At 57.0% G+C, this 23667-nt stretch overlaps 2 protein-coding genes across 2 annotated transcripts; both read left to right on the plus strand.

The window, feature by feature from the left end:
- The first annotated feature begins 576 nt into the window (after positions 1–576).
- On the plus strand, positions 577–14856 carry Vars1 (valyl-tRNA synthetase 1). The gene is made up of 29 exons (XM_057752077.1): positions 577–1498; positions 3094–3228; positions 3318–3456; positions 3694–3815; positions 3896–3980; positions 4165–4265; positions 4396–4523; positions 8888–9052; positions 9229–9310; positions 9633–9752; positions 9838–9946; positions 10034–10128; positions 10319–10409; positions 10581–10705; positions 10784–10887; positions 10986–11144; positions 11231–11321; positions 11436–11541; positions 11632–11702; positions 11778–11903; positions 12171–12275; positions 12359–12427; positions 12499–12577; positions 12697–12824; positions 13108–13263; positions 13420–13626; positions 13697–13808; positions 13912–14237; positions 14704–14856. The coding sequence occupies exons 1-29, from the start codon at positions 1112–1114 to the stop codon at positions 14770–14772; spliced, it is 3792 nt and encodes a 1263-aa protein (XP_057608060.1). The 5' UTR covers positions 577–1111; the 3' UTR covers positions 14773–14856.
- A 126-nt stretch (positions 14857–14982) lies between these two features.
- Positions 14983–23470, plus strand: Vwa7 (von Willebrand factor A domain containing 7). The gene is made up of 17 exons (XM_057752078.1): positions 14983–15241; positions 15512–15760; positions 16149–16430; positions 16748–16844; positions 17393–17503; positions 17836–18031; positions 18235–18404; positions 19454–19566; positions 19731–19847; positions 20442–20630; positions 21144–21276; positions 21378–21530; positions 21607–21699; positions 22060–22361; positions 22433–22572; positions 22783–22957; positions 23028–23470. The coding sequence occupies exons 2-17, from the start codon at positions 15527–15529 to the stop codon at positions 23199–23201; spliced, it is 2679 nt and encodes an 892-aa protein (XP_057608061.1). The 5' UTR covers positions 14983–15241; positions 15512–15526; the 3' UTR covers positions 23202–23470.
- Positions 23471–23667: the final 197 nt, after the last annotated feature.

The raw sequence follows: 23667 nt of genomic DNA on the forward strand, positions 1-23667 counted from the left end.
CCATCTAGTGTGATCTGGTGCCCTCTTCTGGCTTGCAGGCAAATATGCAGGCAGGACACTGTAAGTCTTAAAAGCCAAGGCCGCCCAACAGCGCTGCGAACTTGCATTTCTAGCCATTTGCTTTAGTGCGTCTTCCCAGTCCCTTGCCTTTCCTTTTACGTGAAAAACTCTGAGCACTTGGAGCTGGTTAGATCCCAGGGTCCCGCGAGCTGGTAGAGCCAGTGGCAATGCCGGATTCCATTCCTTCAACAAAGCCGATCGGCACACTTTCTGGGAGCAGAAGATGCAAACGAGCGGTGCAGGCCGCGCGCTGCACCTCTGAATTTCACGCCCTACGGCGACGCAGGCTCCGGCGTCCTGCGGGAGGCGGTGGCTGGGATCAGCCCGGCACGCCGATCCGAGGACCCCGGGGTGCCCGTGGCGGCGCCTGACCCGAGGACCCCGGGTGCCGCGGAGTCTGACCTAGGACCCGGGGTGCCCGCGGCGGCGCCTGACCCGAAGACCCCGGGTGCCGGGGAGGAGCCTGACCCGAAGACCCCGGGGTGCCCGCGGCCGCGCCTGACCCGAGGACCCAGAGGTGCCCGCGGCGGCGCCTGACCGAGGACCCCGGGGTACCGCGGCGGACCCTGACCGGACAGACTCGTCCCCGCGGACACGTTCCCCCGTCACGCACGTGACGCTTGCCGCTCGCGCTGTCCCTCAGCTCGGGCTGCATACGGAGGCCCGGCCCTCGGGACCGCGCACGCACAGGCGGGGCCCGGCCGCCCAGCGAGGACCCTGGCCCGGAAACGCGCGCTGTCACAAAGGGGGACACGTGGGTCCCGCTCGCCCGGCCGCGCTCTCCCATAGCGGGAGAGCTGCCTCCGCCACCCGCCGCCTCCACCCTGGCCGCCCTGGGGGGCTGTGGCCGTGGCCGGCTGAGGAGAACCGCCGGCCCGGAGTGACCGCCGCCTTGAGTCCGCTACCCGCCTCTCCCAGCCCCGGGCGGGGGACCGGGACCGGGCCCCGCCCCCTCCTCCAGGCGCCGCTCGCCGCCACCCAGCCGGGCCTCGCCGCACGTGCTTAGGGCTCCCTGCTCGGTCTGTCCTCGGCACCGGCCCCCTGCACGACCATGTCCATCCTCTACGTCTCCCCTCACCCCGACGCCTTTCCCAGCCTCCGAGCCCTCATCGCCGCCCGCTACGGGGAAGCCGGCGACGGCCCCGGGTGGGGAGGCCCGCACCCCCGCATCTGCCTGCAGCCTCCTCCGAGCAGCCGGACTCCGCTGCCGCCGCCTCGCCTGCCCGCCCTGGAGCAGGGGCCCGGCGGGCTGTGGGTGTGGGGGGCCCCGGCTGTGGCGCAGCTGCTGTGGCCGGCAGGCCTGGGGGGTCCCGGGGGCAGCCGGGCGGCCGTCCTCGTCCAGCAGTGGGTCAGCTACGCCGACACCGAGCTCGTGCCGGCGGCCTGCGGGGCGACGCTGCCCGCGCTGGGACTCCGGAGTCCGGGGCAGGATCCCCAGGTGAGGGGAGAGGAGGGATTCTCAGAAAAGGGGGATTGCAGAGGATCCTCAGAGAGGGTGTCAGGTGCGGAAGTAATGATCGAATCCCCTTCTGCCGCCGGCGTGGTGACTTCGGCAACTCTTCGAGTATTTTAGCCTTGGTTTCTGTCTAAGAATGGAGGATGATGTAATCTTTCCCCCGGGTGCCTGGCAGCGTGTTTGCAGCGTTTGCCGAATTGCTAGGGGAGTGTGTGTGTGTTTAAACCTGGCCTCGCTCTGGAACCCTGGCGGAATGGCTTGAAGCGCACTAGTGTACCAGGCAGCTTAAAGTTTCCGAGGGCCTTTGGGTTTCAGTTGCCGTCATAAAACGATACGACCGAAAGCAACTCGGGGAGGAAAGGACTTATTTCGGTGTGCAGTTCTCAGGTTGCACAGGCCGGGAACTGGAGGCTGAAACTGAGGCCGTGGAGGGACACTGTTTAGCCTACTTTCCCAGGGTGGACTGGCCCCAAATAATCGTTAACTAAGAAAATGCCCCACAGACTTCCTACAGGCCAATCTAGCGGGGACGCCTTCTCAGTAGAGGTCTCGTCTTCCCAAATGACACTAACTAGGCTGTGTGGGGTTGACAGCCTGAGAGATGCCAGCCGTTGTTGTTTTGAGCTGTGGGAAGACTGAGGGAGAAATAGTGGCTGCTGAGGGGAGATCTGGGAGCAGTGCAGTAGGAGGAGGGGATGGGAGAGGACAGGTACCTCCAGATTGTTTCTGTGAGCCTTAACGAGAGCTCCGCTCCTGCCCGCGCATGGTGGCTGAATAGCATAGCCCCTGCCGTGCTTCTTGGTATCCCGATGGTTAATACAGAGCCCCTTCCCTGCAGGGTAGCTATGTCTGCTCTGTAGGACGTACTTGTTGATGCCCCAGACCTGACAGTGACTACTGCTTCATATAATCCTTTAACTTTAGTGCTGGATGGGTTCCACTGAACACGCGCGCGCGCACACAAATGCTTGTATGTGTGTGTGCATTAGTACCATATGGGTGACAGGAATCAAACTTGGGGTCTCCATAAGTGCAACATCCACGTCATCCATCTCTCCGGTCCTATAATGTATATATTTTGTGGGTGGAGCTCACACCTAGGGCTTCCTACGTGCTGAATGAACTCTCTGACCTGCACTCCCATTCACCCAGTCAGACATAGCTTTGTCTGTTAGAGACGGGGTCTTAACTTTGTAGCCTGACTTTAAACTTGAGAGAGCCCCCTGCCTTTGCCTCCCGAGAACTAGGACTAAAGGCAAGCAGCACCACACCTAACAATTGTATTTTTATGATGACCGTTTGGATGAGGAAGGAATTAGCCTGAGAGTTGGTGATCGTGGGAGTAGGGAGACTGAATGGCTCTCAATCCATAACCCCGGGGGTGGGGTGGGGTGTCAAACAACTCTTCCACTGGAAAACACAGGTGTTTACAATTTACAACAGTAGCGAAACCACAGTTATAAAGTGGCAGCGGAAATCATTTTCTGGTTGGGGTCACCACGAAAGCATTAGGAAAGTTGAGAATCTCTGGGATAGAAGCATGCAAGCCTTGTCTTCTCCTTTTCCTGTCCTGCTAGGCTGCCCTGGGTGCCCTGGGCAAGGCCTTGAGCCCCTTGGAGGACTGGCTTCGGCTGCACACGTACCTGGCCGGGGATGCGCCCACTCTGGCAGACTTAGCTGCCGTGACAGCCTTGCTGCTGCCCTTCCGATACGTGAGTCACTGGGGCTGCGGGAGGGACAGGCGGGCGTCCACTAGACTTGACTGCAGGGTGACTTGGAGAATTTGTTGTTTTCCTCTCAGGTTCTGGACCCTGCTGTCCGCCGGATCTGGGGTAATGTGACTCGCTGGTTTAACACTTGTGTTCGGCAACCGGAATTCCGGGCTGTGCTAGGAGAAGTGGTCCTGTACTCGGGGGGCAGGTCTGTCCCTCAGCAGCCAGGTGAGGAAGACGGGAGATGGCAGAGGGAGGGACAAAAGGCCCCTCTGGAGAAAGCACTACATGTAACTTGCTTTTTATCTTAGAAATGCCTGGGCCTTTAGGGTGGGGGGCCTGTGGGAGGGGAAGGTGGGAGATAAGAGGCTTGAGCCCTGGCACCATAGAAATTGCCCTTCTTAGACTAGCGCTGCTCATAGAGGAGCCCAGCAGCCTTGAGTCTGGATTTCTGTGTCTCCCCAGGTCTTGAAATCACTGCACCCCCAAAAACAGCTGCTCAGCTCAAGAAAGAAGCAAAGAAACGGGAGAAGCTAGAGAAATTCCAGCAGAAGCAGAAGGCCCAGCAGCAGCCCCCACCAGGGGAGGTAGGAGACAAAGGATGGGGCTGGAGGGAGGTGGAAGCCTTGCTGAGGACTGATGTTTGCATCTTCTTCCTTCTGAACAGAAGAAACCAAAGCCAGAGAAGAAGGAGAAAAAGGACCCTGGGGTCATTACCTATGACCTCCCTACCCAACCCGGGGAAAAGAAAGGTACTAGCTAGGGAAGGAACCCCACCTGGCTGCTGCTTTCTGTGTTCTGTTTGGTTTTTCTTGGCCTCTGCCCTGCTTAGTGAGGCTCGCAGAACAGCCGCACTATGCCTGTCCTATGGCCTGTTCCTCCTATCCTAACTCGAGCCTCTCCAGCTTCACTAAGCCCTCTTCTCTTTTCTCCCAGATGTAAGTGGCACCATGCCCGACTCCTACAGCCCTCAGTATGTGGAGGCTGCCTGGTACCCTTGGTGGGAGCGCCAGGGCTTCTTCAAGCCAGAGTATGGGGTGAGTGGTTACTGCTGCCCAGGCCCAGAGGGGATGGAGGTGAAGGGCAGGGTGTTAGGACCATTGCCTGAGGAGGGGCCCATAAAGATGCCATGTGCTTTATTTTATGCCCCCCCTTCTCCGCCACCAGCGTCCTAGCGTGTCAGCACCAAATCCCCGAGGGGTCTTCATGATGTGCATCCCACCCCCCAACGTGACAGGCTCTCTGCACCTGGGCCACGCGCTCACCAACGCCATCCAGGACTGCCTGACTCGATGGTGAGCTCCTGCAGTCTGCTCCTCCCCTGGGGCCTCTGCCGTATGTGGCTCCTTTTTCTCCCCTGACTAGACCGACTGCCATGTCGGCTTGTTTGGCCCCTCAGATGGGGCTTTGCGGCTCTGCTAGTCAGGTGATGCCTCTGTGCACCTGACGTCCACAGGTTCCTTCTCTCCCTCCCTGTGTCTCCTGAGAAGAGCATTGTTACAAGTGTCACTGAGTGCTGGGGGTGGGCCTGTGCCTGTGGCTCGGATAGCTAAGCACGCAGTCTCCCACAGAAGGGCACCACTAGTGTTCAGTGGCAGGCCTGTGGATTCTACAGGAGGCGCGAGCAGACTTTTGCTGAAGCACACATCTCCTTGGTCTTTCCGCCCAGACCTCCCTCCTGGAATGGAGCCCCGTTTAGTGTCAGGTCTCCCAGCTGTAAACTGTGTGTACATGGAGCTGTAGACATTAGTGCTCTTCAAGCACACACTGGTTCCTCTGGTGCTGAGCAACTAGGTTTTGGTTTGCTTTCGATCGTTTTTGGTGTTTTCTGAGACAGGGTCTCACTCTGTTGGCCTAGCCCTGCTGTCCTGGAAATCACTCTGGACCAGGCTGACCTTAAACTCAGATTCATCTTCACTGGCCTCTGGAGTGCTAGAAGGGGAGGCAGTTGTTGTTCTACGTGAGTTCTTATTTTAGTTGTGTGTGTGCATCTGTGTGGTCTGTCCAGGAGACTGTGGATGCTGACGGAGGCCCGGGGTGTCAGATCCCTGGATCTGCAGTTGGGTGTTTGTGAGCCACCTGCTGTGCTGGGAACTGAGCTCTGGTCCTCTGAACCACCGAGCCTCGCCCCAGACCCTCTTTCTTCCTTGCTTTTTTATTTTTTTTAAACAGAAAAGATTTAACTCTAAGCAGCAAAAATTGTTATTCAGAGTTGGAGAGGCTCCGCAGTTCAGACCGCTGTCTGCTTTTGTGGAGTTCCATATAGGATTGGAACCTATAACGACAGTCCCTAACTCCCATTTCCAGAGCCGATGCCTCTGCAGGCACGCACCTTGCTACACATGCGTGTAGGCAGAACACTCACGCATAAAGTAAAAATTGCTAAATTAAAAAAACAGGCAGCCAGGTGTGAAGCAAGGCCTACAGGATCAGGGCAGTTCAAGGTCAGTCTTTCTTATATGCAGACTGACGTCATTTTTTTCTTTTTAATTTAGATCTGTAAATTTGTATAAAATATGTGGTATTTCCCTGACATGCTGTGCAGCACCTACTTGTTTGGTGCCTGCAGGGTCCAGAAGAGGGCAATGAATACCCTGGACCTGAAAGTAGAGTTGAGAGCTACCATCTGGGTGCTGGGATCTGAACCCACATTCTCTGTGTCCAGCCTGTGCTTTCTTGAGTTGAGGTCACTCTGTTGGCTGGGCTAGCCTGCAGCTCCTGGGTTAGTGATCCTTCCTACTGTCCTGAGTGCTGGAACTACCGTGCATGCAGTGTATATCGCTCTTGGTTTGTTTTTCTTTTCCATTGTATGTGGACGGTGAGTTCCTGCATATGACTGTGCACCACTTTGCGCAGTGCCCAGTGAGGCCAGAGAATGGTGTTGATCCCGGGACTGGAGTGACAGTCGCAAGCTGCCCTGTTGGGCTGGGCTGGGCTGGGCTGGGCTGGGGAGAGAGCCTGAGTCCTCTAGATGAGCAGCCAGTGCTGTCCACTGAACCATCTCTCCAGCCTTTTTTTTTCCTTCTTTCATTTTATGTTTTAGGGTTTTATGCAGCCCAGGAAGGCGTCAGATTCAATGAGTTAGGTAGCCAAGGATGGCCTTGAACTTATGATCCTTCTGCCCCCAGCTCACAAGTATAAGGATTACATGCATGAACCATCATGCCCAGATCCATTTTTTAATGGTAATAATATCTATAAAGGCCTTTTTTTTTTTTTTTTTTTTTTTTTCCTCGAGTTGAGGTCTATTCTGAAGCTTGGTGTATATAGACCAGGCTTATGTCAAACTCAGAGATCTATCTTTGCCTCTATCTCTGCCTTTGCTTCCTGGGTGCTGGCATCAAAGATGTGAGCCACCATGCCTGACTCTTTTTTTAAAAAAAAAAAAAAAGCTTGACCATTATTTATTTATTTTTTATTTATTTTTCATTTATTTATTTATTTGTTATGTATACAATATTCTATCTGTGTGTATGTCTGCAGGCCAGAAGAGGGCACCAGACCTCATCACAGATGGTTGTGAGCCACCATGTGGTTGCCGGGAATTGAACTCAGGACCTTTGGAAGAGCAGGCAATGCTCTTAACCACTGAGCCATCTCTCCAGCCCCTTACTTATTTATTTTTAAGAGAACAAACTATCTTTTTTCATTACACATACCAGTCCAAGTTCCCTCCTCTCCTCCCGTTCCCTCCATTTACCTGCCGCCACCACCACCATCCACTCCTCAGAGAGGGTGAGGTATATTGCTTTGGAGAAGGTCCAATGCCCTCTCATGCCTGACTCTCTCTTCCCTTTAACAGGGTTTCCCTGTGTGGCCCTGGCTGTCCTAGGACTTGCTCTGTAGACCAGGCTGGCCTTGGGCTTTGCCTTCTGCCTCCTGAGTGCTGGGAATAAAGCTCTGCCACCATCGCCCTTTAAAAAATCCTTAATGTCTATAAAATCCATTAACGTAAGGAGGAAGGTATTGGCTGTGCATGCCTTTAATGCCAGCACTCTGGAGGCAGAGGCAAGTGGATCTCTGTGAATTCAAGGTTAGCCTGGTCTAAAAAGTGAGTCCCAGGACAGCCAGGGCTGTCTCAGAAAACCAGAGAGAAAGTTAACGCTTTCCGTGGCACATACCAGGACGACTTCTTGGTTACCTGTAAGAGGATGGGGTTGCTGCAGCCCCTTCCCAGGGAAAATCTGAATGCAGCGTGATGAGTAGACATGAACGTGCTGTTCATTCCATTGTACGCCATGGAGCGTGGCGGGAGCCTGGGAGCTGTGGCTCGGGTCCTCTGTAAAGCTGAGCGCCACTATGTGCATCCATGATCCAGAAGCACTGTGAGAGTCGCTGGAAACTTAGAGACCAAGGTGGAAGACAGGCTGACACCTGAGGTCATCCTCTGGCCTTCACATGCATACACATCCACCCACATGTGCGCGGGGACTCAGTATACATGAACATGTACGTGCACATAAAGCCTAAAACCATGGTGTCGTATGTAAGTACTCTTCAGTTCCCTTTCCAGTAGCTCCCTGGGTCTTTTTCTATTGATTTAGCTTTTCTATGCTTTCTGTATCTGTATGTTTTGTGGGTGGGAACATTGAGACAGGTATTCCTGTATATACAGTCCTGGGTAGCCTGGAACTTGCTTTGAACTCTCTTCATCCCTCTCTTGAGACTTCTTAGTGCTAAGATTGGTGGTGTGTGTCACCAAGCCCTGGCCAAAGCTTTTCCACCTTACAAAGGCCAAAACTGCATGCTTATCTGTGCTATGTCTATCTTCTTTACTTTCCAAGACTTGTTTTTTAATAGTTTTTGTTTGTTTGACTTCTGTGGCTTTTAGACAGGAAATGCTATACTAGTGTGGTCACCAATATTGTGGGGTTTTTCTAAGATTTTTTTAAATATTTATTTTATTATGTATACATAATAAAATATGCAGACAGATCTCATTACAGATGGTTGTGAGCCACCATGTCGTTACTGGGAATAGAACTCAAGACCTTTGGAAGAGCAGGCAGTGCTCTTAACCACTGAGCCATCTCTCTGGCCCCCTTGTTTGTTTGTTTTAAACAGGGCCTCACTTTATAGCTCTCACTGGCTTGGAACTCATAGGAATCCACCTGCCTCTGCCTCAAGAGCTCTGGGGTTACAGGTGTACACCACCGCCAGGCAGTATGACATCTGTCATTTCTGTGGGTCAGGTACCCAGGGGAGGTTCGCATCTCCCAGCCGCACCACTGAGCGTCACTGCCTGTCGATCTGGAGCGGTACGTGCCCCTCCATTCCGTCTTCTCTCTCAGGCATCTAATGTGTGTGGATTCTTACAAACATGGGGCTAGGAGGAAGACCGTGAGCAGTCTACCTGGGTCTGCGGGGACAAGGTTCACTTCTGTCTGTCTGTGGCCTTGTTCCTATGTGGAAACTCACTTGATTGATGGGAATGTCTCATGCTTAGCTGCCTGACTGGGCGAGAGCCTTCTCTTTGTTCTTTTTCTAGATTGTTCTGCTGGTCTTCTGAATCCTCTCCCTACCTGGCTGCTTTAGAACGAGGGGTCTCAGTTCATCCTCTTTCTTCAGCATCCACAGACCCCTTTGGCAGAAAACCTGAGACCTTTGGTGTGATGCTGTACTAGCCTGGCTCACCATCTGGCCCTCATGCCTCCCACAGGCACCGTATGCGTGGGGAGACCACCCTATGGAACCCGGGCTGTGACCATGCAGGCATTGCCACCCAGGTGGTGGTGGAAAAGAAACTGTGGAGAGAGCGGGGTGTGAACCGGCACCAGCTGGGCCGTGAGGCCTTTCTCCAGGAGGTCTGGAAGTGGAAGGAGGAGTGAGTGCAGCCCGTGGGTGTGGCAGCCCCCTCTCCTCTGTGGACCCTGACTGCAGCTCAGATCCTCCCACTGGGGCGGCTGGAGGGCCCAGGTCAATTTCAGAGAGAGACGAGTGACTCCCTCACTGCCCCATTGGCCACCGGATGGCCTAAGGCTTATCCTTGTCCACTTCCAGGAAGGGTGACAGGATTTACCACCAGTTGAAGAAACTTGGCAGCTCCTTGGACTGGGATCGAGCCTGTTTCACCATGGACCCTGTATGCAGGCAGAACCTCGGGGCAGGGCAGGGCAGGGCAGGGCAGGGCAGGGGTGTCTTGGGTGGGCTACCCTCTGCCAGGAGGTTAGGACACAAACAAGGACTCAGCTCTAAACACCAGCTCCTGGCCCTCATCACGGCCCTCACAGTCTCTGCCCAGATTCCAGCTGGAAGCTCCCTTCCGTCCCATCGCTAGGCTTCTCGCCTGCCCTGGTGCTCTGCTCAGGGGTCTGTGCAGGGTGTAGGGCTCTAGCGGACCCCACCACCTTGGCTGTCTGCCTTGGCTCCAAACACCAAATCTGACTTCCTTTCTTTTACCCTAGAAACTGTCAGTAGCTGTGACAGAGGCTTTCGTTAGGCTCCATGAAGAAGGTGTCATCTACCGTAGCACCCGCCTGGTCAACTGGTCCTGCACCCTCAATTCTGCCATTTCTGACATTGAGGTACACCTCTGCCCACAGCCTGTCTCCCTTTCTAGTCCTCCCCAGCCCAGGCCAGGGGCCACTTCTCTAAATACCCGTCTCGCAGGTGGATAAGAAGGAGCTGACAGGTCGCACCCTGCTCTCTGTGCCTGGCTACAAGGAGAAGGTGGAGTTTGGGGTCCTCGTGTCCTTTGCCTACAAGGTCCAAGGCTCAGGTGGGAGCTAAGGACACCAGGATGTGGGCTGGGGAGGAGGGCAGGAACAGAGGAGGGGCTGAGACCCAGCTCCTCCTGTCACCCCAGACAGTGACGAGGAAGTGGTGGTGGCGACAACTCGGATTGAGACAATGCTGGGAGATGTGGCTGTAGCCGTGCACCCCAAAGACTCCAGGTACCAGGTAGGCAGGGACGAGTGCGTGGGACAGGCTCTGGGGGCTTGAGCTACTCTCTGGGCACCTTTCCCAGCCCTGAAATTGGAGCTGTCGGCAGCTGGGATGGGTGCTAGCCCAAGATAGGGGGCTCTGCCTGGGTGAGGGTCCCGTGCCCAGCCTTGCGTCTTTCATTTCTGATGTCTTCCTCTGTGTTCAGCACCTAAAGGGAAAGAGTGTCATTCATCCGTTCTTGTCCCGGAGCCTCCCTGTTGTCTTCGATGACTTTGTGGACATGGAGTTTGGCACAGGTGAGTTGGGGGGGGGGGGCGCTTAGCCTGTTGAGAAGAGATGAGAAGTTATCTTCACTCCCGTAGGCAGGACTGGGGCTGGATGCAGGAAAGTTTATTAGGGAGTGGGTATGGGGTGGTCCGGGAGGCAGCCCCAGCATGCAATGGGACACTGGCATTCCTGTGTAACAGGTGCCGTGAAGATCACCCCTGCCCACGACCAGAACGACTATGAGGTTGGGCAGCGGCATGGGCTGGAGGCCATCAGCATCATGGACTCAAAGGGGGCGCTTGTCAATGTGCCACCGCCTTTCTTGGTGAGGATGTCTGGACTGTGGAGGGCTGGGGTGGGGGAGGTGGAAGGGCATTGCTGAGATGAGGCCGTTCCTGTTTAGGGCCTACCCAGGTTTGAGGCTAGGAAGGCAGTGCTGGCTGCACTGAAGGAGCAGGGACTGTTCCGTGGCATCAAGGACAACCCCATGGTGGTGCCGCTTTGCAAGTAAGACTGGGGACCGGGGACTGGTGCAGATGGGAAATAATGGGGCTCTCTGGGCACTTAGCACCTGCCTTCTCCCCACAACCCGCTCCCTCCTCCAGCCGCTCCAAGGATGTGGTAGAACCTCTGCTAAGGCCACAGTGGTACGTGCGCTGTGGGGAGATGGCTCAGGCCGCCAGTGCGGCTGTGACCCGGGGCGACCTCCGTATCCTGCCTGAGGCCCATCAGCGGACTTGGCATTCTTGGATGGACAACATTCGGTATGTGTGGCCCCTGGGTAGGTGGGGAGGACTGCCATCTGAGGGGCACATGCTGAGCACCCCGACTCCCTGCTTGCTGTTTGTAGAGACTGGTGCATCTCTCGGCAGCTGTGGTGGGGCCACCGAATCCCTGCCTACTTTATCACCATCCACGACCCAGCTGTACCCCCTGGTGAGGTGAGCAAAGGGTGTAGCTTAGATGTTGGAGTGGCTGTGGGTTGGTTGTGCCCTTGGTTGGCAGAGGGGTCTGAGTGAAACAGCAGACCCTTTTATGATCACCCTTTCTATTAGGACCCTGACGGACGGTACTGGGTGAGCGGACGCACGGAAGCAGAGGCCAGAGAGAAGGCAGCACGCGAGTTTGGCGTGTCCGTTGACAAGATCAGCCTTCAGCAAGGCAGGGAGTGGACACGGAAGATGGGGGCACAGTTGGGATCCTGACCCTATTTTCCAGTCCCTCTAACCTCTGACCTTTGACCTTTTATAGATGAGGATGTATTGGACACCTGGTTCTCTTCTGGTCTCTTTCCCTTCTCCATCCTTGGTTGGCCCAATCAGGTGTGTTCCTAGAGTGAAGAGGGGAGGGACCTTGTAAGGGAATGCTTGGCTCACCTCCGCACCTCATCTCCCCAGTCAGAAGACCTTAATGTGTTCTACCCTGGGACCCTGCTGGAGACGGGCCATGACATCCTCTTCTTCTGGGTGGCTCGGATGGTCATGCTCGGCCTGAAACTCACAGGCAGATTGCCCTTCAGAGAGGTGTGGAGATTGCTAAGACACCCCAGCCCCAACCCCCGCCTATGCCTCCTCACCTGCCTTCCTGTGTGGTTGCTGCTGGGACTAGCATTGCTCAGTCTGGCCCACAGCTGGGAGGGTTCTTCTTCCTGGGGGAGGGGCACTTCTCAGATACTAAAGCACTGAGTGGGCAGGGCCACTAGGGACCTCTGATTCTGCGTGGGCAGACCCTGGTGAGGGCCAAGACTGGAAGGATCATGGCCTCACTTTCTCTGCACTGTGTGTCCCCAGGTCTATCTCCACGCAATCGTGCGTGATGCTCATGGTAGGAAGATGAGCAAGTCTCTCGGCAATGTCATCGACCCCCTGGATGTCATCCATGGAGTTTCTTTGCAGGTGGGGCACTCAGTGAGTCAGCGAGGAACAGCTATGCAGCTGTGGCTAGAGAAAAACCTAACGGCGCCCATCTCCTCTCTTAGGGCCTCCATGACCAACTATTGAACAGCAACCTGGACCCCACTGAGGTGGAGAAAGCCAAAGAAGGACAGGTATGGGGGTATGCCCTGGGGGTGGAGCTGCAGCAGGTGAGCGGGGCTGACCATCTCTTTGCACCCTATAGAAAGCCGACTTCCCAGCAGGGATTCCCGAGTGCGGTACAGATGCCCTGCGCTTTGGACTCTGTGCCTACACATCCCAAGGTATGGTGCCCATTCTCCCTCGGTTTCCTCCCGAGACCCATGGTCTCCTCCACCTTGGGCCTGCAGAGGACCTCTCTGGGAAGGATGACAGGGTGGAGTCACACTGGCCCCTCCCCTAGGTCGAGACATCAACCTGGATGTAAATAGGATCCTGGGGTATCGCCACTTCTGCAACAAACTCTGGAATGCCACAAAGTTTGCCCTGCGTGGCCTGGGGAAGAGTTTCGTGCCCTTGCCCACCTCCAAGGTGAGGGTCTTCTGGCTGGGATTGCTGGTAGTACCCACACAGGCTGCACCCCTGGTCCTTAAGTGTCAAGCTTAGTCCCTGCTGTACCAATACCCTGAGGATCCATCCTCCTTGTAGGCAGGGGACAGACAGAGGCTGATGATTGACAGGCGCTGGGGCTCTCACCGAGGGGCTAGGCCTATCCTTTCTCCCCAGACATTGGACAAGTCAGGAATGCAGACTCTGCTGTGGGAGGGATCTGGGCATGTGGTAGCCTCCTGGCTGACGTTCCTCTTCCCCCAAGCCTGAAGGGCATGAGAGTCTGGTGGACCGCTGGATCCGCAGCCGACTCACTGAGGCCGTGAGGCTCAGCAATGAAGGTTTCCAAGCCTACGATTTTCCGGCCATCACCACCGCCCAGTACAGCTTTTGGCTCTATGAGCTCTGTGATGTCTACTTGGTGAGCAGCAGGGTCGGGGCTTAGGTCCTGTGGCTCTGGCATTAACTTGCCGCGTGTTGGCTCTTTCACTGAGTCCACCTGTTGCCTTCCAGTCCTCAGAGGTACAGTGAAGGCTCCAGGTAGCCCTGACCGTGAACACTGCCTCCCCGTCTCTAGGAATGCCTAAAACCTGTGCTGAATGGAGTGGATGAAGCAGCAGCGGAATGTGCCCGGCAGACCCTCTACACCTGCCTGGACGTCGGCCTGCGGCTGCTCTCACCCTTCATGCCCTTCGTCACGGAGGAGCTGTTCCAGAGGCTGCCCCGGCGGACACCAGCTGCTGCCGCTAGCCTGTGTGTCACCCCCTACCCAGAGCCCTCAGAGGTAGACGGTGTGGCCTGGAGGGTGTGCTGCAGCCCAGCCGAGCAGCCTTCTTACCCCATTCTGCCTGCAGTGCTCCTGGAAGGACCCTGAAGCCGAAGCTGCTCTTGAGCTGGCGCTGAGCATCACCCGAGCTGTGCGCTCCCTGCGTGCCGACTACAACCTGACCCGGACCAGGCCTGACTGTGAGCCTCGGGCCTTGTGTCCCCCTGTCCCACTGTCCTCTTCAGCCCCTCGGGAGCCCAGGGTTGGGCTGTAGCAGGCTTCACTTCCCTCCCTCTTTGACAGGTTTCTTGGAAGTAGCTGACGAGGCCACAGGCGCCTTGGCATCGGCGGTGTCGGGCTATGTGCAGGCGCTGGCCAGTGCGGGTGTGGTTGCTGTCCTGGCCCTGGGGGCTCCTGCACCACAGGGCTGCGCTGTGGCTGTGGCATCAGACCGCTGTTCCATCCACCTGCAGCTGCAGGGCCTAGTGGACCCAGCCCGGGAGCTGGGCAAGCTGCAGGCCAAGCGAAGTGAGGCCCAGCGCCAGGCTCAGCGGCTGCAGGAGCGCCGTGCTGCCTCTGGCTACTCAGCCAAGGTGCCCCTTGAGGTCCAGGAGGCAGACGAGGCGAAGGTGTGTGGTGGGGGCACCCCCGCATCAGCTTCCTCTGTCACACCCTGTTTCTCAGCCAGCCCAGGTGCCTAGACCCTGGAACCCTGTGTGGCAGTCAGGAGTCTTAGGTGTAGCATTGCCCCTGCTTAGCTGCCGTGCTGACTCAGTCAGGCTCCTGGTGCGGAGTTTCCAAAGACCTGGCACTGGCTCCAGCTGAGTGCTGACCCTCAGCCCCTTTTCTCATAGTGAAGAGGGTAGGGTGCGGCCAGGCAGGGCGTGTGACCTGATGCCCTTCACTGGGTGCTGGCTGCTCAGGAAGAAGACTGTAGAGGCAGGGACGATGGAAGTGTGGGGTGCCCGCCAACCATACCACCCCGACCTGTAGGCCTCACCTCTCTCACCAGCTTGGGCCCCTTCCTCTGTAGTCTGTGGTGTTTGGGTCTCCTTGGGCATGGGTCCTCACCACAGACCCCTTTTGCACCCCCAGTTGCAACAGACAGAGGCGGAACTCAGGAAGGTGGATGAGGCCATTGCTCTGTTCCAGAAGATGCTGTGACCCTCAACTCCCAACTCTCAAAGCCCCCATGGTCTACCAACAGGGATGGCAGCAATAAAATATTTTGTCAAAAATTGTTCTTGTCGTGTGTGGTGAGGGCGGGAGGGGCGCGGGTGTGCGGCAGTAAGGCTGCCAGTTAGCAGCCAGGCCTGGGTCCTGGTGGGCAGAGGATGCGGCTGGCTGGGTCTATGCCTGGCACAGTGCCAGGCCTGAGTCATGCTGCTCTGCTGCTGGCTCCTTCCTCCCAGCTCACCTCACTGCACCGCCTGCGCTGGGTACGGAGCCACCCCGGCTCACTGCATCTTGTCCCCCTGAGTGCCATGAAGGAAGAGGGCCTGGGGCTGCCTGTCCTCACCCTCTTGCTAAGGGCCTTCCTCCCACCCTCCTGAGCCAGCTAATTATAACTCTGACCTAAGTGCCCTGTGACTCCACCACCAGGCCAGCGCTGCCCAGGAGACTCAGCAACCAGGTAGGAGTAGGCCTGAGGGGAGTTTCCTGTTCATGGGGCAGGGCTGGGTCTCAGCCTGGTGTGGGAAAAGAGCCCCTCTGGTGGCAGGTGTGTGCTCTATTGGCCTGATGGGCCCTGGGGTTGCGTGGGTTGCAGGTTGAGGGTGCAGGAGCCAGGCTGGAGTAGATGAGGCACCAGAGGCGGAGCAGGAAGTGGACAGCAGGTGCCATAGAGACAGCAAGGCCTATCCTGGGAGGGTGGCTTCTCCCTTGAGATCCTTCTGTTCCCTAGGTCCATGACTCAGCCATGCTCCCTGTGGAGGTGCCCCTGTTCCACCTAGGCCCCCCAATACTGCTTCTGCTTCAGCTGCTGTTGTCCCCAACATCTGCCTTCTTTCCCAACATCTGGAGCCTCCTGGCTGCCCCTGGCTCTCTCACTCACCAAGACCTGACCGAGGAGGCTGCACTCAATGTCACCCTCCAGCTCTTTCTGGAGCACCCACCCCCAGGCCGGCCACGCCTTCGTCTGGAGGACTACAAGGTGAGCATTCCTGCATTCCCCGTGGTTTCTCAGGGCCCTGGTCAGGGTAGGCTCGCCCACCTTTCACCTGCTCGCTTCTCCCCCTCTGCAACACAGAATCCTCCAGCCTTGGGAAAGTATACCTAGCTGGATGTGGTGGCTCACACCTGTGATCCGAGCAATTGAGGACAATTGCTGGTTAAGGCCAACCTGGGTTCGTTACATAGTGCTGGCCAGGCAGGTCAGGCAGGGCTCCATAGAAAACAGTGCAGATCTGACGCTCCCTAGTGGGGCTCTTCACCCTCCATCCTGTTCCTGCCCAGCCTGGAGTGCCAGTTGCTAAGGCTGTTGGGCAGCGATAGAAGCAAGGGGCTTCCCTGGAGTCTGTTTCCCTCACCACTCTTGCTAGGGCCGGACCCTACTTGCCGATGACATCTTTGCTGCCTACTTTGGACCTGGGTCTCCTTCCCGGCGGTTCAGAGGTGCTTTGGGAGAGGTGGCTCGTGCCAATGCAGCCCAAGACTTCCTGCCAACTTCCAAGAACAATCCTGACCTGCACTTTGATGCTGAAAGGCTGGTCCAGGGGCGCACGCTCCTGGTGGGGGCTCTGCGGGAGACCGTAGAGGCCATCAGAGCCTTTGAGCACACGTTGGCCCGCCAGCGTCTAGGGGCTGCACTTCACGCCCTGCAGGTGACGCATGGCGCCTTTTAACCTGCCTCCCCTACTCTGGGTGGGTGGGGTGGCGGCAGCACTTCCAGTGTCCTGCAGGAGGGGCTACAGAGGAGGGAAAAGGAGAGGGGATGTCGGTTTATCCTAGGGGCCACTAGAAAGCGCTTGGCTTAGACTCCAAGACAGAAAAGGCTGAGACAAAAGGCTTTGCCATCTGGGCAAAGTGGGGGACAGTAAATAAGAGTAAGGGGGGAATACCCACCTGGCTGCAGGTCAGCGTGTTCATGCTGGCTAGATCAAATCCATGCCTTTCCCCTTCTCTCTGTCCTCGGGGCCAGGATTTCTATAGCCACAGCAACTGGGTGGAGCTGGGGAAGCGGCAACCGCACCCTCACCTCCTCTGGCCAAGACCGGAGCTCTGGAGCCTGGCACAAGGTAAGATCGTGACCCTGTGTGGAGGTGGGGCTCAGGCAGCCCCTCTCCTCAGTGCACCCATCACTGTCACCTTCTGGGGTCTCGTAGGATGTACGTTGCTTTGTCCCTGCAGGGACAGTGAGTTTTCTTAGTGCAGCTCGTGGGTAGAACAGTTGAGTGGATTTCTCGGCATCACAGAGGGGAAACATCCAGGGTCGTGGACCAGCTCTGGATGCAGTCTTCCGTGAGCTTGTTCTGCCCAGCCACGCCATCTCCACTCCACAGCCATCTCTCTAAGCCCCTCACGCTCCCCACTCACTGGGAGCTGCTGTCCACGGCGGGACCGTAGCCCGTCTGGCTCACAGAGAGCAGAACCCCCCTAAGATTGCTACCCACCAGCTCCAATCTCAGACATCCCAAGGCTGAGCCCAGGACCTAGTGCAGAAAGCCCGGCCAAGGTGCCTGTGGTCCCTTCTGTCTTTCCAGCCCCGCGAGAGGAAGGCATTAGGTAACCAGGGAGAAAGTGCAGCTGGCTGAGCTTGGCTGTCAGCCCTGCCTTCTGTTCCCAGTGGGGGACCCCACCTGCTCTGACTGTGAGGAGCTGAGCTGCCCTGGGAATCTGCTGGACTCCACACTGCTCACCTCTGGCTACTTTGGAATGGATCCCCCCAAACCTCCAGGTACCAGATGGGAAAGGTCCCTAGAAGGAAGAAGGGAGAGTCACTTCCTTTGTTTTTAACAGAGGACCCTAGTTTGTCTCCTTAGGAAAGGGTGGGGGAATAGGGTCAGGGTGGGTGGATAAAGGCCTCTGAGGAGACCCCATCATTCTTTGTTGCCTGGGCAGTGCTGGGTCTGGATGCAGAGACACCCTGAGCCCTCTTGAGTTACACAGAATGTCCTTATTTCCTGATGCTCCCTTGCTGAGGGGTGAGAAGGCCAGACCAGGACCCTATGTTTTTTAGTGGTAGTGGACGTTTAACCCTTATGTGCCTGATCTCTCTCCTCAACCCAGGGAAGTGTAGCCATGGGGGCTATTTTGACCAGAGCAGCTCCCAGCCCCCCCGGGGAGGCGTCAACAAGGACAGTACATCTCCACACTTCTCCCCGCACCACACGCTGCACCTCCCGGCTGCAGAAGTGGCCCTCCTAGCCTCCATCGAGGCCTTCAGCCTCCTGCGGAGCCGCCTGGGAGATGGGGGTTTCTCCAGGTGGGTGGGCGGCTGGAGATAGGTTTGCCGATAGGTCAGTGTTCCCGGGGAACTGAGGGACCCTGTGCTGGGGATCGGTCAGTGCTCCTGGGGGAACTGAGGGACCAGGTGCTGGGGATCAGTCAGTGCTCCCGGGCGAACTGAGGGACTGGGTGCTGGGGGCAAAGTGCAGAGCTTCACTGTACCTCCGACTTGGACCGCAGGCTGCTGGACATCACGCCAGCCTCCAGCCTGAGCTTTGTCCTGGATACCACAGGCAGCATGGGTGAGGAAATCAACGCAGCCAAGATCCAGGCGCGCCGCATCATGGAGCAGCGGCAAGGCGGCCCCATGGAGCCCAGTTTCTACGTCCTGGTACCCTTCCATGACCCAGGTAGTGTTGGTCTGCAGGGATGGAGGGAGGAGGCCCAGGGCGGAGACTGGAAGTGGGCCCCGGGGCCGTGCTACCTGTTGTCTTGGTTGAGTGTCTACTGGCACCTGTGTCCATGGAGGAGAGTAGCTGCTTCCTCTGTCTCTAAAATGGCAGCACTTTTCGCAAGTCCGGTGCCGGCTTAGGCAGGCTTCCTTACATTCCTGTGCTAATACATCTTTTGATTGTTTTTTTAAAATATAAACTATTTTATAAATATAAAATGTGATGGCATGTTTTGCCTTCGTGTTGGTCTGCACAGCAGCAGCGAGCACTCTTCCTGTTGGGCCGTCTCTCCAGGCTGCTGTCATAGAGATCAGGGTGAAGATGGGTCTGCTCAGTGGGGAGGCAGGATGCTTAGTTCTACTCCCAACCAAGTAGAACACCTGGCCTGGGCCAGTGAGCCTCGCGGCACCTCGGGCTGGCCAACTAGTCCTTCTTTGCTTGCCATCTGAGACGGGCCATAGCTGGGGGGTCCTGGACTGAGATACCTTCAGGGGAGGCTGAAATCCGATGCATCTCAGAGTGCCTGATGTTGAGTAGGGACTTGCCACATGCTTCACAGACGCGTGAATCAATACCAGTAGCTTCCAAATTCCCCAGCTCGGGCTGGAGAGATGGCTCAGAGGTTAAGAGCACTGGCTGCTCTTCCAAAGGTCCTGAGTTAAATTTCCAGCAACCACATGGTGGCTCACAACCATCTGTAATGAGGTCTGGTGCCCTCTTCTGGCCTGCAGGCAGACACACAGAATATTGTATACATAATAAATAAATATTTAAAAAACAACCACAAATTCCCCAGCTCATTCAGTTCTCGCAGTGAGCCTCCTAGGGGAGAACTGTTATTTTCTCTCATCACATCTTAGAAGCGGGCTGGAGAGAGGGTTCAGCAGTTAGGAGCACTTGTTCCTCTTGCAGAGGACCTGGGTGTGGCGCCCACATTGGTAGGTTCACGGCTCCCTCCCACGGTCTCTACCCACCCCACTCATCTGACCTTCCTTTCCCCTGCCCAGGGTTCGGCCCTGTCTTCACAACCAGTGACCCTGACAGCTTCTGGCAGAAACTCAACGAGATCCAGGCCTTGGGAGGCGGAGATGAGCCAGAGATGTGCCTGTCTGCCCTGGAGGTCCGGGGGCCCCTCCCTGCCCCTCCCTCTCCCTTCGCTCTTACGCTGCCCTTCCAGGCCCTGCCACCAGGGGGAGCTGGAGCCGGGCAACCCTCTCCTCTGTCTCCCAGCTCCCTCCCTGGTTCCACCCACTCCTGCCACCACGTTTACCGTTCCTTCCTCAGCTAGCCCTGCTGCACACACCTCCACTCTCAGACATCTTTGTCTTCACCGACGCCTCCCCCAAGGATGCCTTTCTTACCAACCGGGTGGAGTCTCTGAGTCGGGAGCGGCGCTGCAGGGTGAGCGCAGCCTTAGCTGCCTGAAGATGGGAACACGGCGGTCTCGTGTAGGGTCACCCCGAATCTTTAACCCACTCCAGAGTGGGGGTCCACGCCTTTAGCAGTACTGAACTGTTCAAGGAAGGGCTGTGGGGTCTTCACAGACCCCGGGGCCGGCAGAGAAACCATTGCATGAGGTGAGAAGGGAGCCAGTGTTGGTTCAAATTCTAGAGTTTGACCCTGGGCAGTTCACATTAGGCATATTTAAGGACAGTATAACCTTGGAAAGAAGTTTCCTGGTAACAATTATCACAATAAACCTGCAAAGTACGTATGTCCTGCCTTCCAGAAGGGAGGCTTCTGCTGACTGAGACACAGCTCGGATAGAGGCCTAGGAAGGAAGGGTCTGGGGATTCAGGTGAGGCCTGGCCCTACGGGCAGCACAGATCACCGGACCATTAACTACGCCTACCTACGTGCCCTTTCCAGGCGGGCATACGTACACAGAGACAGCCCCGTGTGTTTAACACTGCTGGTTTCCCGAGTGCTTAGCTGTTAGTGCAGGCACCATGTGCCTGCTACAGTGGGCCAGCCTTGGGTTGTCATTGGGCACAGGTGACGTTCCTAGTGACTGAAGACCCATCGAGGGCTCAGGGCCGAGTGCGGCGGGAGGCCTTGTCGCCTTCGCGGTTTGAACCGTATGAAGCAGTTGCGCTGGCGTCAGGAGGAGAGGTGATCTTCACGAAAGATCAGCACATCCAGGACGTGGCAGCCATTGTTGGGGAGAGCATGGCTGGCGGTCTGGTGAGTGACCATGGCCAAGGGGGTCAATGTCCTTAGCTCAGATCTGAGGTCGGGGATGCTCTGTGCCTCTTCTGTAGAAGGTCGAGGCGGGAAGTCACGGTGGTCGTGTGTCCACCGCCCCAGATCCATGGCTTCTAAACCCTCCATCTTACCTTTCGTGTCCGTAACTGCCCTCCTGCCCTCCACCTTGGTCTCCAGGGCCGAGACAAGAGCTTTAGTTTTTGTTTTTGAGGTAAGGTCTATGTAGTCCTGGCTGGCCTGGCCTGCGACTCACTGTGTAGATCAGATTGGCTGTGAACTCACAGAGATCCGCCTGCCTCTGCCTTCTGAGTGGTGGGATTAAAAGTGTGAGCCACCACATCCAGCCATTCATCATCTGTGAAGGGGAAAGAAATGATGGCCTCACCCTGAACCCCTGTCTCCAGTTGTGTTACCAAGCCTGGTGCCCTGCTGAGGACCCCTCCCCTCAGTCCGAGCTTTCCTTTCTTTCCTTTGTCCTGCCCTCATCTGCAGGTGACTCTTCCCCTGGAGCCTCCCGTCTCCATCCCTGGGGAGACTCGTGTGTTTGCTGTGGATAGGCTCCTCCGGAACGTCACAGTCCGGGTCCACGGGGACATCAGTGGCTTCTGGATCAAGAGCCCTGCAGGTACCGTCATGTGGGGCTCGAGCACAGGAGTCAAGAGTGGAGAGCAAGGGGGCAGCAGGAGAAAGGACCCTTTTGTGTGACAGTCTCTCGTCCCAACCCAGGGGTGTCCCAGGGTCCAGAGGAGGGCATAGGTCCTCTGGGCCACACTCGTCGCTTTGGACAGTTCTGGACAGTGGCCATGACTGACCCCCCTCAGACAGGGTCTTGGGAGATCCAGGTAGCAGCTGAGGGAAGGCCCCAGGTGAGAGTACAAGGTAAGGAGAGAAGGCTCCTGGGAAGGGGTGTGGTAACCACAGTGACTGTGGTCCTCTCTGACTGCCTCCTTCTCAGCCCACACCTCCCTGGACTTCCTCTTTCACTTCGGGATCCCTGTGGAGGACGGACCCCACCCTGGCCTCTATCCCCTGACTCAGCCAGTGGCAGGTAATATAGACTGTTCCCTGCCCTGCATATGTGTGTGTGTGTGTGCGCGCGCGCGCGCGTACAGGTGTGTGCACGTGTATATGTGTGTGGGGGGTGCAGGTGTGTGCACGTGTATATGTGGGGGGGTGCGGGTGTGTGCGTGCAGGTGTGTGCACGTGTGTGTGTGTATGTGCGCATGCGCGCGCATGTGTATGTGAAGTGGATACATATGTGTCTGCGTCATGTTTGATGAGTAAAGAACACTAATGGGCTGTTCCAGCCTCGTGGACTTCACATGACCCCGTCCAGTTCAAGACTTCATCCCTTTTCCCTGCGCCTCCTCCAGTTGAATGTGACCACTGTCTTTCCTTCCCCCATCAGGTCTTCAGACACAGCTACTGGTAGAAGTGACAGGGCTCGTCTCTAGACAGAGCCCTGAGGCCGGCCGGCCACACTTTTCCCACGTTGTCCTTCGAAGGGTCCCCCAGGGCACTCATCTGGGCCGGGTGCCCTTAGAGCCTGTGGGACCCCCTGAGCGAGGCCTCCTGGCTGCCTCGCTGCCACCCACACTGCTGTCTGGCTCTGCACCCTTCTCCCTGGAGCTGCTTGGCCAGGATGGAGGCGGGCAGGACCTGCGCAGGACTGCCCCCCAGCCTTGCTCTGTGGCTCCTGTGCTCCTGGAGGTGAGGAGAAGTGCTGGCGGGCGGGGCTGGGGAGACCAGAACCAGCTCTTCTAACCCGCCCTTCCCTGCAGCTCAGTGGCCCGCCAGGTTCCCTGGCTCCTGGCAGCAAGGTCCCTCTCAGCCTGCATGTCACCAGCTTCTCTGGCCCCCAGGATCTTGATCTTAGGACGTCTGTCAACCCTAGCTTCTCGCTCACCTCCAACCTCTCCAGGTAAGATTCCCCGCATCCACCTTTGCTTGGGTTCTGGCTCCACCCAGTCAGTTCTGTAGGGACGGGGTGTGTGTGTGTGTGTGTGTGTGTGTGTGTGTGTGTGTGTGCAAGGGCTCATCCCAAGCCCAACCTCTTGGCTCTCAGTCCTCGACCCTGCTTTGGCCCCAGCCTTGGCTGTATCCCTCCCCGGAGCCTCTGTCCACTCTGCAGGGCTCGCCTGGGACTGAAGGAGTCCGCCTGTGGACGCCTGTGGCTGGAGGTCCCGGATTCAGCAGCCCCTGACAGTGTGGTGATGGTGACTGTCACTGCGGTGGGCCAAGGAGCCAGCCCAGGGCCCCCCACCCATGCCTTCCTCCGGCTCCTGGTGCTGGCCCAGGCCTCGCAGGTAAGCTGCCTCCGCCTTCCCTCTTAGGTGCCAAAGCTGGGCACACCGTAATGTCCCCCTCTCTCCGCAGGATCAGCTGGAGACCCCTGCCCACTCCGCTGGCCGTGTGCTGCCTCCAGCCACCCCTACCCTGCTCTCTTCCACTTTGGTGACTCAGGGCAGAGCTGGGGGAGGGGTGGTCGGCAGAGCCTGGTGGGGGACACTTGGAGGGGCGCTGTTCCTGCTAGGCTGCTCGTCCTGGTGACAGCCCCTCAGGGACTCCTTTCCAGCCTGCCCTGTAGGTGGGCTGTCACATGGCCTCAGGGCCCTGCCCTCCTGACGGCTTCGGGACTTTCTTCTACCACACGCACACTTGTCCCTTTGCTTCTTTTTTTTCCCAAGACAGGGTTTCTCTGTGTCGCCCTGGCTGCCATGGAACTCGCGCTGTAGACCAGGGTGGCCTCAAACTCAGAGACCTGCCTCTGTCTCCTGAGTACTGGGATTAAAGGTGTGCGCCACCACCGCCGGCTCCCTTCTCTTTCTTAAAGGAGCAGACTGGCACCGTGGTCCGTGGTCCACACCTGAAGCCCCTGTTAGGGCTGAGGTGCGAGGGACAGATGGTGACAGATTTCCATGAGGTGCTTTTCCTACTCTGAACAGAAACCACACAAAAGGCTTTTTTTTTTTTTTTTTTGGAAAGTTGCTGTTTATTCCAGAAGGAGGCAGGGCAG

This window comes from Chionomys nivalis, chromosome 19 (assembly GCF_950005125.1).
Source record: "Chionomys nivalis chromosome 19, mChiNiv1.1, whole genome shotgun sequence".
NCBI classification, from domain to species: Eukaryota; Metazoa; Chordata; class Mammalia; order Rodentia; family Cricetidae; genus Chionomys; species Chionomys nivalis.